The following is a 16,136-nucleotide window of genomic DNA, read 5'->3' as shown; positions in this document are numbered from 1 at the left end:
ATGGATAGAGTCAGAGTTTGTTAACCCTCCTTTATGGAATACCCCTCAGGGGTCATCCACATCACACAAACAGGTTATACATTTTACAGAGGGCCAATGTTTTGTTTTCTGTTTTGTGTGTGTGAGTGATGGTCAGAAATGAGGCCCTAGCTGAGTTGATAGTTGTTACATCACTCTCTTTTTCAAAAACTATCGAGTTAACTGGTCCCCTGTAATGCATCAGTCATTGACCTCTGATCCTTGGAGCTTGGATACCAGGCATTAGGAAACAGGCATGGATTAAGGAAAAGGAAGTGTTGTACAGATGATGAACTAAAGGCAGACAGGAAGAGGAGGGACTTTGGTGAAAAAGAGGAAGGTCCACAGAAGACACTTGACATTTATTACAGGACCACTGAGAAACTTCAGCAGATCCTTCCCACCTCTCAGCGAGGATGGAGGATCAGCTCTGCTTTCCAGAGCTCCTCAACACCTCCTGCACAAAGCCTGCGACGCCGCAGACAAAAGACGTGCTCCTTCAGGTTGTTCTTTCCCTCGTCTCCGTGCTCACCACTGCTCTCAACCTGCTGGTCATCATCTCCATCTCACACTTCAAGTATTCTCACGTTAACTCAGTAATGTGTATATTGCATTGATGTCTGTAATTATGTTGTGTGATAAAGGAAGGATCAGTAATTCTTCTGTTGTCATTGGTGATCTGATGATGTTTTCAATCCTACAGGCAGCTCCACAGCCCCACCAACCTCCTCTTACTCTCCCTGGCTGTGTCAGACTTTCTTGTAGGCCTTCTGCTGATGCCAACTGAAATCCTTTCCACTCAGTTCTGCTGGTTCCTGGGTGACGTTGTGTGTGTTCTTTTTTTAATCACTGACTTTGTCATCACCTCCTCATCAATAGGAAACATGGTGCTCATATCCATTGACCGTTTTCTGGCTGTGTGTGAACCCTTGCATTACCACAGCAGAGTCACTCTGGGCAGAACTGAGATGTGTATCTGTCTCTGTTGGTTGTGCTCTGTTCTTTATAACACCACTTTAATCCTAAATGACTTTTTTGGGGAGTCCAAACTGCACAAAACCTGTCGGGGAGAGTGTTACATTGTCCTCAGCTACATCACAGTGACTGTGGATTTTGTTATTACCTTCATTGGCCCCATCTGTGTGATCATAGTGTTGTACATGAGAGTGTTTTTGGTGGCTGTGTCTCAGGCTCGGGCCATGCACTCACACATCACCGCTGCCACACATCAACCCTCCAGGACTTTGATGGTGAACAAGTCAGAGATGAAAGCTGCCAAAATTCTGGGTGTTGTTGTAGTTGTGTTTATAATATGTTTATGTCCATTATATGCCCCATCTCTTTCAGGTGAGGACGTAGAGGAGAGCACCTCATCCTCTCCATTTAACCTCTGGCTGCTGTACTTGAACTCATCTTTGAATCCCATCATTTATGCCATGTTTTACCCGTGGTTTAGAAAATCTGTCAAGCTTATTGTTACACTTAAAATGCTGCAGCCAAACTCCCGCCATGCTAAATTATTATAAACACTGTCAAACACCCTGTGCAGCACTTCACAGACTTTTGATAAATGTATTTTTCTGCTGAATAAATCATATTTTCAATCTTACAGATTATGATTTGTAAGTAAGTAAAAGTGATTTTATTTAAGCTTTTATTTTCTACACTAATGTTGGACAAAACTATATTTTAATGTACATCACTGGTTGTCGAGCACAAGAACATATTACTCTTCTCATTTGTTGGGCCTCTTCTGCTCTCTGCTGGTGCTTAAATATGAAATGGAACCTTCTGGTGGATTTCCTTCCTGCACCGTTGATAATGTAGTTATTTTTGAAAATATTTATGATTCCTTTCAGCATCATTGTGGTCCTGTATGTGAGAGTGTTTCTAGTAATTCACGCCTGAGCCATGCAGTCTCACATCACTGTTTGGTCTATTTTTGATGTCTTAACTTTGAAACTGTGAGGATTTTAAATAATGCACTATAGAAATAATGTGACACAAGGAAAATAAATAAATAAATGTTCCACAGGATGTTGCAAATTATTACATATTGTAGTTATAAAGTAATCTTTGGAAAAGTAAATAGCAGTGCTTGTATATGAACAAATGTCTACCAATTACAAAAAAAAAAACTTAGGCCACAGTCTTTGTATAGGGCAGGGGGTACTGTACAAACAGTAAACAGAGCACAGTATATAACCACAACAACAACAACAACAACTGGTATGTTCTTCTCAGAGTATGTTAGTTAGTTAGTTAGTTAGTTAGTTAGTTAATTCATTTATTGTCCACAGTGTGGAGATTTATCTTTGGTCTCATATAAAAACAACAAGCAGAACAGCATAGCAACAACAACAACACTTACACACAGACATCTTCAGGGCAAGAAGCAGGACAGCAGTGGCAGTAAACAACACATCAACGGGACATGGTGTTCAGTACCCCAATTGCTTTAGCGATAAAGGAATTCTTAAAAATATTACGATTTGCCCTTGGCACTTTGTGACGTCTACCCGAGGGGAGAAGTTCAAACTCCCTATTGAGTGGATGGGACGGGTCGTTTGCAGTTTTGACAGCTTTTTTCCTCAGCACTTCCTCGTACATACAACTTACTTGTTTCTGTTTTGTCCCTATGATTTTTGAGGCAAGGTTTACTATTCTCTGCAGCTTGCTTCTTCCTTTTATGTTTAGGCTACCATACCACATTGCCATATTAAAAGTTAAAATGCCCTCAATCAGGTTCTTATAAACTGTTTCCATAATGTGCTTGCTCACGCTAAAGGAGTTGAGCTTGCGCAGTAGATGAAGACGTTGGTTACAAGTTTTAAAAATATAGTCTGTGTTTTCACTGAAATTTAGATTACAATCAATATATGTACCTAAATATTTGAACTTGTCTACTACCTCTACAATTTGTCCCCCAATTATAAGGGGCTGCACAGGGTCCTTTTCATGAAAAACAAGTTTCTGTGTTTTTGTTACATTGATCTCTCAGGAACTTTCATCGTACCACTTCTGGAGAGATGACACATATGCTCTATAAGCTCCCTCTCCGACTATGTCCCCCTCCTTTAATAAGGCAACCAGGGCCATATCATCTGCATACTTAAACAAACGAAACTTTCCCAGATCGAATTGGAATTCGTTTGTATATATGGAAAAAAGTAAACGGGATAAAATAGTCCCTTGCGGGGCACCAGTATTAAGTAAAATGATGTCGGACCGAGTATTATTAACCAGAACCTGTTGAGGACGGTCAGAGAGGAAGTCCCTAACAAGGTGTATAATACCACCGTTTACTCCTATATCGATAAGTCTCTGCAGCAGGATGTGAATCTGCATGCTGTTTAAGGCAGAAGTAAAATCGATAAACAAGGCCCTAGCAAAGTGGGAGGGGGCTTGAAGGTGCTTTGACAGAGTGTGGAACATACTGACAGTTGCGTCATCGGTTCCCCTCTGACTTTTGTAAGCAAACTGGAGATGATCTAAGCTGTATGAAACCGATGCTGTGATTTGTCTGCTTATAACTCTCTCAAAACATTTTCCTGAGATTGAAGTAAGTGCAATGGGCCTATAATCTTTTAATTCAGTAGCTCCAGGTTTTTTAAGGTTGGGCACAATATAAGACATTTTCCATAATTTGGGTATTGTTAAAGAATTAAGCAAGCACTGGAATAACTCCAGCACAATACCTTTAAGTTCATGAACATTTTCTTTTAGAACTCTCCCTCTCAGGCCATCTGGCCCCGGGGCCGAGTTGGGCTTAATACTAGACAGGCTGGCAACAATCTCATGTTCATTCAGTGTAATAGGGACATATCCAGAGATGGATCTACACACACTATCAACACTAAAATCATTCTTGTCAAAACGACTGAAAAAGACATTTCGATCATTTGCAAAAGATGGAGAGGGGTGTGACAAGGGGGTACACTTTTTTTTAGTTTCCAGACCCATCATCACATTTAAACCTTCCCATGCTTTCTTAGCATTTCCTGAGAAATAATGACATTCAACTTTATCCTTGTATTCTATTTTTGCTTTACTCAGTTTAGATCTTAGTTCACATCTTTTTTCCTTAAGTAACTCAGTATTACCATTTCTAAAAGCGTGTTTTTTCTCACGAATGCATTCCTTTAGATCACATCCATAAATTGTTATTAGGAAATATTCTAACAGTTTTAGTTCGAGTGATTTTACTTTCATTAAACAACAAATAGGACATAAAAGTGTCAATTAGACCATGAGGGGTGTCACATGAGTTAAGAAATAGCCAGTCGGTAGTCTCTAGCTCGCATTTCATCTCCTCCCTGCAGTCCTCAGTCCAGATCTCAATTTCCTTTCTCACTGTCCTTTCCCATCTCAGCTTAGCCCTGTAACGTGGAAGTAGATGGACGACGTTATGGTCAGACTTCCCCAAGGCAGGCCTACAGATGGGTTTATAGGCGTCAGGTATGTTGCCATAACACTTATCCAGGGTACGTGGCGGCGGGTGGGACAGTCCACGTATTGATGTAAAGTGGGTAGAGGATCGGGCAGGTTACAGGAGTTAAAGTCCCCGAGCAACAGGACGGGTTGGTTAACTGCACGGGACAGAGCGGTGTTATAGCTCTCGGCTATCCTGGCTGCAGCTCCCACGAAGTCCGGCCCAGGAACGTAGGCCAATATGATTGTAATCTGGCCAAACTAACTCGGGAGGTAAAAGAGGCGAAATGAGACAAGCAGGATTTCATAGTCATGTGTGCACACACGTTCCCGGACGGTGTACTGGGTAGCCCAGCGTGTGTCCATGTAGACACACAAACCACCGCCAATAGATTTCCGTGACGAATTAGTGTCTGTCAGCCCGAATTATTGTGTAAGCCGACAAGTTGGGGTCTGACATCTCCTCTTTCAACCAGCTTTCCGTAAAACAGATGAGGTTACTCAGTCGGTACTCATTGTCATATTGAACTTTAGCGGTCATTTCATTCATCTTGTTGCTCAAAGAGCGAACATTACAAAAAGTTATTACCGGTAGAGGATGTCTGCTGCCGCGCCTCCTTAGTCTTTCTCTCACTCCGCCTCTGGATCCTCTTTTCTTTATTTTAGTCCCTTTTCACGTTCCGATTTTTTGAGTTGCGGATACTTGATCAGCAGCTCCAGACAAGAGTCCTACGGCTTGAATGAGTGCCTGAGTGACAACAGCTGGACCCGCGTGTAGGTGAGGATGTCGGCTTTTCCGTATACACTCCATACTTTGGCGATTAAACTGCTGAGAAGGCACACAGCCAGCCAAAGTAATATGCCGGCGCTGAACTTCATTTTGTCACAAAGAGAATGCGGGCACGATCACTTAAAACAACAAAAAACATAAAAATGACAGGAGACGAGACAGACCGGTGAGACACTGGGTCAGCAGCAGAGCCGCGCCCACAATTTAAGTGCCTTGTGAGTGCCATGCACTCACACATCACCGCTGCCACACATCAACCCTCCAGGGCTTTGATGGTGAACAAGTCAGAGATGAAGGCAGCCAAAATTCTGGGTGTTGTTGTAGTTGTGTTTACAATATGTCTATGTCTATTATATGCCCCATCTCTTACCATGGCAACATTGTCCATGAACTAAACCTGGTCGCTGGCAAGTTTTATCAAAGAAACCCTGGGTTTCTACCTGGCTCCGCCCACCTGAACACCATTTATAAACACTTTGATGTACCTTGACACTTTTCTCTGAAACACATTAGTAACATCACACACCACAGACGTGCTCACATCATTACTAATGTTGTGTTGCTTTACCTTTTTTTTTTGTGCAAACAGTAGTTTTCTTTCTAACATTGTAAATACAGAGCATTACGTGAAAGTCACTGAGATGTTGATCTGCATTAAAACATCTTCTGACGTCTGTAGTAAAGTTCTCTGAATACAAACCTGTGGATAGTATGAAGGAGGAGATGACAATTTAAATAAATCCACTTTTAAGGCTCGATTATTGTTTTATATTACAGTTAAATGTGTAGTTCATGCATCTATGAAGGTATGATGGTGCAGTGAATTGTGACGCTGCTCTTGGAAGCAATGGGTCAAAGGTACGCATCCTGCTTCAGGGATTATTTTTTAGGATGGTGAGATGACTCTGGCAACAATATTACATTAAAAATCATTATAAATGATGCAATATCAAGCGGCAGTCACTATCTTTATATCCAGTGTAACAAGAGGTCTCTCTATGCAGCCATCTTATGCTGCTGCTGCGTCTCCTCAGACACATTTTATTTATATTATTCTCCGCTCGTCACGTCACTGAAGAAATAAAGTGATAAAGCGACCAAAATGTGTGACTAATTACGGGTGATTTAAGCCACTATAGTCAGTGAAGACTGAACGCACCTTTAGAACAGGCTCATAATACTCAAACACTGGCTTATTTCACCCAATAGGATGAATAAATCACTCTCTCTCTTCTGGCTGGTTGCCATGGCAGTTCGAGTAAATCTCTGATCCATTGATGATGGCTTTTTATCGCGCGCGTGCACGTCAGCAACCCAAGGTTTACATACTCAGGGTTGATTGACCTACTTCATACCAGCTGTAATGGAATCAGATTCCCAGAGTTTCCCATCGCTGGGTATGTTGACCCAGAGTTTATGGATAGAGTCAGAGTTTGTTAACCCTCCTTTATGGAATACCCCTCAGGGGTCATCCACATCACACAAACAGGTTATACATTTTACAGAGGGCCAATGTTTTGTTTTCTGTTTTGTGTGTGTGTGTGATGGTCAGAAATGAGGCCCTAGCTGAGTTGATAGTTGTTACATCACTCTCTTTTTCAAAAACTATCGAGTTAATTGGTCCCCTGTAATGCATCAGTCATTGACCTCTGATCCTTGGAGCTTGGATACCAGGCATTAGGAAACAGGCATGGATTAAGGAAAAGGAAGTGTTGTACAGATGATGAACTAAAGGCAGACAGGAAGAGGAGGGACTTTGGTGAGAAAGAGGAAGGTCCACAGAAGACACTTGACATTTATTACAGGACCACTGAGAAACTTCAGCAGATCCTTCCCACCTCTCAGCGAGGATGGAGGATCAGCTCTGCTTTCCAGAGCTCCTCAACACCTCCTGCACAAAGCCTGCGACGCCGCAGACAAAAGACGTGCTCCTTCAGGTTGTTCTTTCCCTCGTCTCCGTGCTCACCACTGCTCTCAACCTGCTGGTCATCATCTCCATCTCACACTTCAAGTATTCTCCCGTTAACTCAGTACTGTGTATATTGCATTGATGTCTGTAATTATGTTGTGTGATAAAGGAAGGATCAGTGATTCTTCTGTTGTCATTGGTGATCTGATGATGTTTTCAATCCTACAGGCAGCTCCACAGCCCCACCAACCTCCTCTTACTCTCCCTGGCTGTGTCAGACTTTCTTGTAGGCCTTCTGCTGATGCCAACTGAAATCATTTCCACTCAGTTCTGCTGGTTCCTGGGTGACGTTGTGTGTGTTCTTTATTTAATCACTGACTTTGTCATCACCTCCTCATCTATAGGAAACATGGTGCTCATATCCATTGACCGTTTTCTGGCTGTGTGTGAACCCTTGCATTACCACAGCAGAGTCACTCTGGGCAGAACTGAGATGTGTATCTGTCTCTGTTGGTTGTGCTCTTTTCTCTATAACACCACTTTCATCCTAAATGACTTATTTGGGGAGTCCAAACTGCACAAAACCTGTCGGGGAGAGTGTTACATTGTCCTCAGCTACATCACAGGGACTGTGGATTTTGTTATTACCTTCATTGGCCCCATCTGTGTGATCATAGTGTTGTACATGAGAGTGTTTGTGGTGGCTGTGTCTCAGGCTCGGGCCATGCACTCACACATCACCGCTGCCACACATCAACCCTCCAGGACTTTGATGGTGAACAAGTCAGAGATGAAAGCAGCCAAAATTCTGGGTGTTGTTGTTGTTGTGTTTATAATATGTTTATGTCCATTATATGCCCCATCTCTTTCAGGTGAGAACATAGAGGAGAGCACCTCATCCTCTCCATTTAACCTCTGGCTGCTGTACTTGAACTCATGTTTGAATCCCATCATTTATGCCATGTTTTACCCGTGGTTTAGAAAATCTGTCAAGCTTATTGTTACACTTAAAATGCTGCAGCCAAACTCCCGCCATGCTAAATTATTATAGACACTGTCACAAACACCCTGTGCAGCACTTCACCCCTCAGTCAATAATACTTTGTCATCAGCAAAGATATGTTATGGCAAATTGCATGGATTACACAAAGTTGGATCTTATTTTATGGTCTTGTGTCATGAATTGAAATAACAGTGATCTCCTGAATGTGTGCTAAGACTATTGACAGATGTATTTTTCTGCTCAATAAAATCATATTTTCAACCTTACAGGTTATGATTTATAGGTATGTAAAAAAAGTTGTAAAACATTGGTGATTTGTTTTAAGCTCTTATTTCTACACTGAATAAGACTAATGTTGGATAGAACTACATTTTAATGTACATCACTGGTTGTCCAGCACCAGAACATGTAAGTCTTCTCATTTGTTGGGCCTCTTCTGTTTTCTGCTATATTATGATGCTTAAAAATAAAATGGAACCTTCAGGTGGATATCATTCCTGCAACTATATTTAATTAAATGTTAACATTATCTGCTTTTTCAGACCAAATATGAAAACCAAAGATAACATTTTCCTAGTGTTGTGTTCAAGACTGCACTATCCGAGACCAAGACTTGCCCGAGACCAGAATGCACCGAGACCAGGTTCAACAGTTAAATAACATTCTCTCTTTAATTTTAGTTTATTTTAAATACATTTGACGGACAAAAAAGGTGCCTGGAAAAAATTAACCAAAATATTAAAACTACTACTGCTACTGATGAATTCACAATTATTCTACATATTTGAAAACAATATTTTTATGTCAGCTGAATGTACAGCAAGTGTTTAAAAGCATTTCTGCCAAAAAATAATGATTCTTGATTCTGATTCTTTCAGTTGTTCAGGTTTAACAGGTCACAGAGTTCACAAGATAATTTTTTGTTTGAAAAAGCCTTTACACAGGTTATTTTTATTAATTCACTTAGTTGATATAGTTTAATTTGGTTGCTGTAATATAACTAGGATATTCAATTAACAAAGGTTTCCAACTGTAACTGTAAAGTGAAACTTTCTGAAATAAAACTACAAACAAGTTGTCATCAGTGTAAAAAACAAAGAGCTACAGGTAGATGTGAAACTAAATAAAACAAACTCAAACCCTGGAACAGTCATGTGACAGAAACTATATGTTACACCCGCTTAAGGATTTAGCAATACAAAAGAAGCAGTCAAATAGTTAGGGAGATAGAATCTTTATTATTAAAACCAGTTCATAAAGATTAATAAGCCTCACCATACCAGACTCCCAGTTCAACTCTCAATTATGGTAACAGGATTGGGGGCAGATATGGTTTCACAACAATTACACACTGTAATTCAAATATTCCTCTCAAAGAGTTTACACACATGAATATGCACGGCACACTTACACCCTTAAGGCCCCACCTGAATGCCTGACTGAGAGCTTACCGGGTATTGGTGACAAGGGGGGAGCACAAGTTCAAATAAAATGCAAAACAAAAAATGAATAAAGAGAAGAAAAAAAATAGGAACTAGCCCGCCCCACGGGCAAAACCCAGCTATTTGCCCCTGACCGGCTCACGTGTCAGGGCGGACTAGAACAAAGGAAACAAAGCCTAACTAATAAACAAAACTAACAAATTATTCTCAGCAAGAGCAGCGTATGGACCACGATGCTCTGCAAAGAAAACATTAATAACCATAAAAAACACTAATACAAAAAACATTAAAACATATCAATAAAAGATGAACTACAAACAAACTTTAAAATACCTGGTCCGTCGGTAGTCTACCAACAACCAGCTGTACTCCACTCAAACAGAGAACAAGCAGGGAAGCACATCTGAAATAATAAAGATGTAGATGCCATGTGCTAGACACCAACACAACATACCATATACACAAACAGAATTTCCTACCAGCTTTTCCTGCACCTTCTGCATGCTCATGTGGAATAAGGTGTGCACCTGCCCTATTCCACTGTCCTCATACCAATGGCTGAACAACCTGTGTTCTTCCTACAGGTCACCATTTGCAGCAGTCTTGATTAGAGCACCTGCCACATTCCACAACCCAGTAGCTGGAATACCTGTGTTCCTCCTGCAGGTCACTATTTGTAGTGTTCTTAATTAGTGCACCTACCTAACACCTGTCACATATAAAAAATAATTATATTGTGAACCTGTTTATATTGTGGGGAACATATTATATACATACATGTAATTGAAGTCTAAAGACACAAAAAAAACACCAATTTAAAAAGAAAATAGACTAATATAAGACCTCTTTACAGTTATTTGACTCATTCTGGGCTAGTGCAACTCTGCGGCGATGACGCACTAGTGACGACATAAACCAAGATGGCGGCGGCCCGGACTACAGCCGACATTATGCAATAAAGCCTTAAAAGACATGGATATAATGAAAAGAGTGGATGGACAGATGCATAAACATGTAGACTTTCACACGGACACACACGGACTTATTAAACACACACGGACCTCAGTAAACACAGTAAACGGAACAGGCTTCACCGTTCGGCTGGCACTAGGACCCAGAAGCAGAGTAAGTGCGTCCCCTATCCAGCCTTCACAGGCTGTAATATCATCATTTTATCATTTTACCAGTTGTTAAAGCTACTGTCTTTACCAGGGAGATAATATTTATTACTGGTGATTGTTTTCTGGAGTTTTACTGGGATTTTTACAGTGATTAGTTCATATCTCCCTTGCGCTCCGCGGTCCAAACTGACACCGTAGCCACACACGTATGAGTGTGTCACACACGTCACTCAGTCACATTAAGGAAGGTTGTGGTCATTATACAGGGTGGATTAAATAATGAATAAAGGATTGTTTTATCCCGTTCTTCTCCGTGTTATTATCACATTATAAAAAAGTTTAAAAATAGCAGGAATTAGTGCTGGTCTCGAACGGTCTTGACGGAAAATCCCGAGTCCGGGCAGCCCGAGTCAAAATGCTTCAGAGTCCGAGACAAGACCAAGACCTTTAAAATTTGGTCTCGAGACCAACACTGGTCTTGACCACCACAACACTACGTCACTGAAGAGATAAAGTGATAAAGCGACCAAAAAGTGTGACTAATTACGGGTGATTTAAGCCACTATAGTCAGTGAAGACTGAACGCACCTTTAGAACAGGCTCATAATACTCAAACACTGGCTTATTTCACCCAGTAGGATGAATAAATCACTCTCTCTCTTCTGGCTGGTTGCCATGGCAGTTTGAGTAAATCTCTGATCCATTGATGATGGCTTTTTATCGCGCGCGTGCACGTCAGCAACCCAAGGTTTACATACTCAGGGTTGATTGACCTACTTCATACCAGCTGTAATGGAATCAGATTCCCAGAGTTTCCCATCGCTGGGTATGTTGACCCAGAGTTTATGGATAGAGTCAGAGTTTGTTAACCCTCCTTTATGGAATACCCCTCAGGGGTCATCCACATCACACAAACAGGTTATACATTTTACAGAGGGCCAATGTTTTGTTTTCTGTTTTGTGTGTGTGAGTGATGGTCAGAAATGAAGCCCTAGCTGAGTTGATAGTTGATACATCACTCTCTTTTTCAAAAACTATCGAGTTAATTGGTCCCCTGTAATGCATCAGTCATTGACCTCTGATCCTTGGAGCTTGGATACCAGGCATTAGGAAACAGGCATGGATTAAGGAAAAGGAAGTGTTGTACAGATGATGAACTAAAGGCAGACAGGAAGAGGAGGGACTTTGGTGAGAAAGAGGAAGGTCCACAGAAGACACTTGACATTTATTACAGGACCACTGAGAAACTTCAGCAGATCCTTCCCACCTCTCAGCGAGGATGGAGGATCAGCTCTGCTTTCCACAGCTCCTCAACACCTCCTGCACAAAGCCTGCGACGCCGCAGACAAAAGACGTGCTCCTTCAGGTTGTTCTCTCCCTCGTCTCCGTGCTCACCACTGCTCTCAACCTGCTGGTCATCATCTCCATCTCACACTTCAAGTATTCTCACGTTAGCTCAGTACTGTTTATATTGCATTAATGTCTGTAATTATGTTGTGTGATAAAGGAAGGATCAGTGATTCTTCTGTTGTCATTGGTGATCTGATGATGTTTTCAATCCTACAGGCAGCTCCACAGCCCCACCAACCTCCTCTTACTCTCCCTGGCTGTGTCAGACTTTCTTGTAGGCCTTCTGCTGATGCCAACTGAAATCATTTCCACTCAGTTCTGCTGGTTCCTGGGTGACGTTGTGTGTGTTCTTTATTTAATCACTGACTTTGTCATCACCTCCTCATCTATAGGAAACATGGTGCTCATATCCATTGACCGTTATCTGGCTGTGTGTGAACCCTTGCATTACCACAGCAGAGTCACTCTGGGCAGAACTGAGATGTGTATCTGTCTCTGTTGGTTGTGCTCTGTTCTCTATAACACCACTTTAATCCTAAATGACTTTTTTGGGGAGTCCAAACTGCACAAAACCTGTCGGGGAGAGTGTTACATTGTCCTCAGCTACATCACAGGGACTGTGGATTTTGTCATTAACTTCAGTGGCCCCATCTGTGTGATCATAGTGTTGTACATGAGAGTGTTTGTGGTGGCTGTGTCTCAGGCTCGGGCCATGCACTCACACATCACCGCTGCCACACATCAACCCTCCAGGGCTTTGATGGTGAACAAGTCAGAGATGAAAGCAGCCAAAATTCTGGGTGTTGTTGTAGTTGTGTTTATAATATGTATATGTCCATTATATGCCCCATCTCTTTCAGGTGAGGACGTAGAGGAGAGCACCTCATCCTCTGTTTTTGTCCTCTGGCTGCTGTACTTGAACTCATGTTTGAATCCCATCATTTATGCCATGTTTTACCCGTGGTTTAGAAAATCTGTCAAGCTTATTGTTACACTTAAAATGCTGCAGCCAAACTCCCGCCATGCTAAATTATTATAGACACTGTCACAAACACCCTGTGCAGCAATTCACCCCTCAGTCAATAATACTTTGTTATCAGCAAAGATATGTTATGGCAAATTGCAAGGATTACACAAAGTTGGATCTTATTTTATGGTCTTGTGTCATGAATTGAAATAACAGGGATCTCCTGAATGTGTGCTAAGACTATTGACAGATGTATTTTTCTGCTCAATAAAATCATATGTTCAACCTTACAAGTTATGATTTATAGGTCAGTAAAAAAAGTTGTAAAACATTGGTGATTTGTTTTAAGCTCTTATTTCTACACTGAATAAGACTAATGTTGGATAGAACTATATTTTAATGTACATCACTGGTTGTCCAGCACCAGAACATGTAAGTCTTCTCATTTGTTGGGCCTCTTCTGTTTTCTGCTATATTATGATGCTTAAAAATAAAATGGAACCTTCAGGTGGATATCATTCCTGCAACTATATTTAATTAAATGTTAACATTATCTGCTTTTTCAGACCAAATATGAAAACCAAAGATAACATTTTCCTCGTGTTGTGTTCAAGACCGCACTATCCGAGACCAAGACTTGCCCGAGACCAGAATGCACCGAGACCAAGACAAGACCAAGACTTTCGGGAGCCGAGACCGAGTCAAGACCAAGACCGAGACCATTTTTTCAATTTAAAAAAATATATAAATAAATAAAATTATGGCAAGGTTCAACAGTTAAATAACATTCTCTCTTTAATTTTAGTTTATTTTAAATACATTTGACGGACAAAAAAGGTGCCTGGAAAAAATTAACCAAAATATTAAAACTACTACTGCTACTGATGAATTCACAATTATTCTACATATTTGAAAACAATATTTTTATGTCAGCTGAATGTACAGCAAGTGTTTAACACTAGAAGTCCCACAGAGGTGTCAAATGAACTTTTTACCTATAAAACCCAGAGAGGTGTCATTTGACCCAAAGAGAACACAAAAATTATTTATTTTTAATGACAGTGTGGTTTGAGAAATGTGCAAAAGAACAACTGTGATTTGTTTTCAATGGTTTTTATTTGTGTAAAAAAAAAAACAAACAAAATAAATAAAAATAACGATAATAACAAAGCAACTGTGCACATATTTAGAAGAATCTCCTTCATCCTCTTATTGAGACTCGTGACATACTTGGTACTGCCACGGTATCTCTCTCCTACATTTGCCACATGTGTATTTGTGGCAATGAACACATCGCACAGTTGCGCGATTGCTCTTGCAGCAATGGTTGATCTGACACTTAGCCCTTTTCCCAGGGCCAGGTGTAGGCGGTTGTTGTTGGCGCAGTTGCTCTTTGAGTGCCTTCTTTTCACTCACATGAGAGTTAGCCAACTCTCTTGCTAGCTGAACCAGGAAGTCCACCCGTCTCTCCTGCACCCCGGTGCATGCTTGATAAAGCAGATGTGTATTGAGTGCCGCCATGTCGATCATGTTGTAGAACACGGCGACTGGCCATCGCCGTGTTCCTGTGCGCACACTGTACTCCCGCACCATCTGGTCCATCACATCCACTCCGCACTTTGTGGTGTTGTATTGGGTGATGGTGTTTGGCTTCCTTTTGATGGTTTCCTCAGTCTCAACCACGCTGTGCATGCTGCTGAGAATGTAGACGGTCTTTTTTCGTTTGGGCGCATACACCGTCAGCGTGGCACCAGTGGTGGAAAACACCTAAAAAAGAAGAAATTGTTGTTATTATAGCGGTTTTTAAACACAATGACACACTCAGAGGTGTTGATGGAATAAAAAAGACCAACAACATACCTGAGTGGTGAATTCCTTGCGGTCCATCTTTCTAGTTGACTGAGGAATTTCCCGGCGAATCTTGTTGACTGTCCCGAGGATGGTGGTTTTCCGGCTGAGCAGTCGTCGTGCAAGTGTCAGTGATGTAAAGAAATTGTCCGTGGTGACCGTCCTGCCTTTGTCCATAAATGGTTCCATCAGCTTCATCACCACACTCTCAGAAAGTCTCTCCTCACTGGGACGACTGGGGTCCTTTCCAAGATATGGGAGGACATTGCAGATGTACTTTGTTTTCAAATCACAAGCCACCCAAAACTTTATGCCAAATTTGTCGGGTTTTGTTGCAATGTACTGCAGGAAACAGCAGCGAGTCTTCGATGGGAAAAGCTGTTCATCAATTGTGATGTGTCGACCAGGGTTGTAGCATGTGATGCAGTTGGTAACAAACGATCCCCACACATCCGAAATTGCAGCAAACTTATCTGTCTGCACTCGCTCACTGCGCGTAAACATGTCATCAAATCGTAGGTGACGCATGATGTCTTGGAAACGGTTTCGTGACATAATTCCAGTGATAAGTGGGTTTCCCAGGCATGCTGACCAGCTGTCACGCAGAGATGGAACCTTGGTCACCCCCCCTCAAAATAATAACAGAAATAAATGCCATTAGTTCATGGAGGATCATGAACCAGTCCGTCTGCTCCGTTTGCCGTGCATGCTGAATAGTCCATTCTTGAATGGGACGGAGCATGCCAACAGTAATGAAACAGAGGAAGCTCTGAAGGCGACTCCTGATTCTTCTTCTGGCCTTTGCTGTTGGCTCTCCATCTGCAGCGTACGGTTCCATTGGAGTGAAACGGAGAATTGTACCCACATGTTCTTCATGCCACACTGTGCCCTCTTTCGCCGTCTCTGTGGGCTCACTCTCCAACCGAGCTCTCTTTTCCAGATGAGGAGCAGTCTCGTCATCTGCAATGTGAACAAATTCAAATTATTCTTTTCTTCGGTTTTAAATAAAAATAAAGTCAGGAAATGAAAATAGGATGTTTGGGAAATCTAACCTGAAGACAGCTCAGAGTCCGAATCCGAATTTGGCTGAAGGTTTATGTCCTCCCCATCTGAGTCACAAGGGTTTGCATTGTTCAGGATCAATTCCAACGCTTCTTGAGTGGTAAATCTTCTCTGCATTTTGAGTAGAATAAGTGTGGAGTGTCAGCAGGTGGAAGCAGCCAGCTATTTATTCCCCACAGCACAAAAGGCTGCATG

General features: G+C 41.6%; 3 protein-coding genes across 3 annotated transcripts; all 3 read left to right on the top strand.

Annotated features, from left to right (window-relative positions):
- The first annotated feature begins 434 nt into the window (after positions 1-434).
- Positions 435-1,544, top strand: LOC114465550 (trace amine-associated receptor 13c-like). The gene is made up of 2 exons (XM_028450639.1): positions 435-595; positions 722-1,544. Exons 1-2 carry the CDS (start codon positions 435-437, stop codon positions 1,542-1,544), a joined length of 984 nt encoding a protein of 327 aa, XP_028306440.1.
- A 5,545-nt stretch (positions 1,545-7,089) lies between these two features.
- LOC114465429 (trace amine-associated receptor 13c-like) lies at positions 7,090-8,199 on the top strand. Its single transcript, XM_028450430.1, has 2 exons — positions 7,090-7,250; positions 7,377-8,199. The coding sequence occupies exons 1-2, from the start codon at positions 7,090-7,092 to the stop codon at positions 8,197-8,199; spliced, it is 984 nt and encodes a 327-aa protein (XP_028306231.1).
- A 3,794-nt stretch (positions 8,200-11,993) lies between these two features.
- Positions 11,994-13,103, top strand: LOC114465286 (trace amine-associated receptor 13c-like). The gene is made up of 2 exons (XM_028450195.1): positions 11,994-12,154; positions 12,281-13,103. Exons 1-2 carry the CDS (start codon positions 11,994-11,996, stop codon positions 13,101-13,103), a joined length of 984 nt encoding a protein of 327 aa, XP_028305996.1.
- The last annotated feature ends 3,033 nt before the right edge of the window (positions 13,104-16,136 follow it).

This window comes from Gouania willdenowi, chromosome 6 (genome assembly GCF_900634775.1).
Source record: "Gouania willdenowi chromosome 6, fGouWil2.1, whole genome shotgun sequence".
Classification (NCBI taxonomy): domain Eukaryota; kingdom Metazoa; phylum Chordata; class Actinopteri; order Blenniiformes; family Gobiesocidae; genus Gouania; species Gouania willdenowi.
Note: the sequence above shows the minus strand (reverse complement) of the source record. Positions and strands in the feature narration are given on the sequence as shown.

Coding starts and splice junctions, on each gene's coding strand:
- LOC114465550 (XM_028450639.1), top strand. CDS start 435: ATGGAGGATCAGCTCTGCTTTCCAGAGCTCCTCAACACCTCCTGCACA. Junction 596..721: donor ATCTCCATCTCACACTTCAA/GTATTCTCACGT, acceptor TCAATCCTACAG/GCAGCTCCACAGCCCCACCA.
- LOC114465429 (XM_028450430.1), top strand. CDS start 7,090: ATGGAGGATCAGCTCTGCTTTCCAGAGCTCCTCAACACCTCCTGCACA. Junction 7,251..7,376: donor ATCTCCATCTCACACTTCAA/GTATTCTCCCGT, acceptor TCAATCCTACAG/GCAGCTCCACAGCCCCACCA.
- LOC114465286 (XM_028450195.1), top strand. CDS start 11,994: ATGGAGGATCAGCTCTGCTTTCCACAGCTCCTCAACACCTCCTGCACA. Junction 12,155..12,280: donor ATCTCCATCTCACACTTCAA/GTATTCTCACGT, acceptor TCAATCCTACAG/GCAGCTCCACAGCCCCACCA.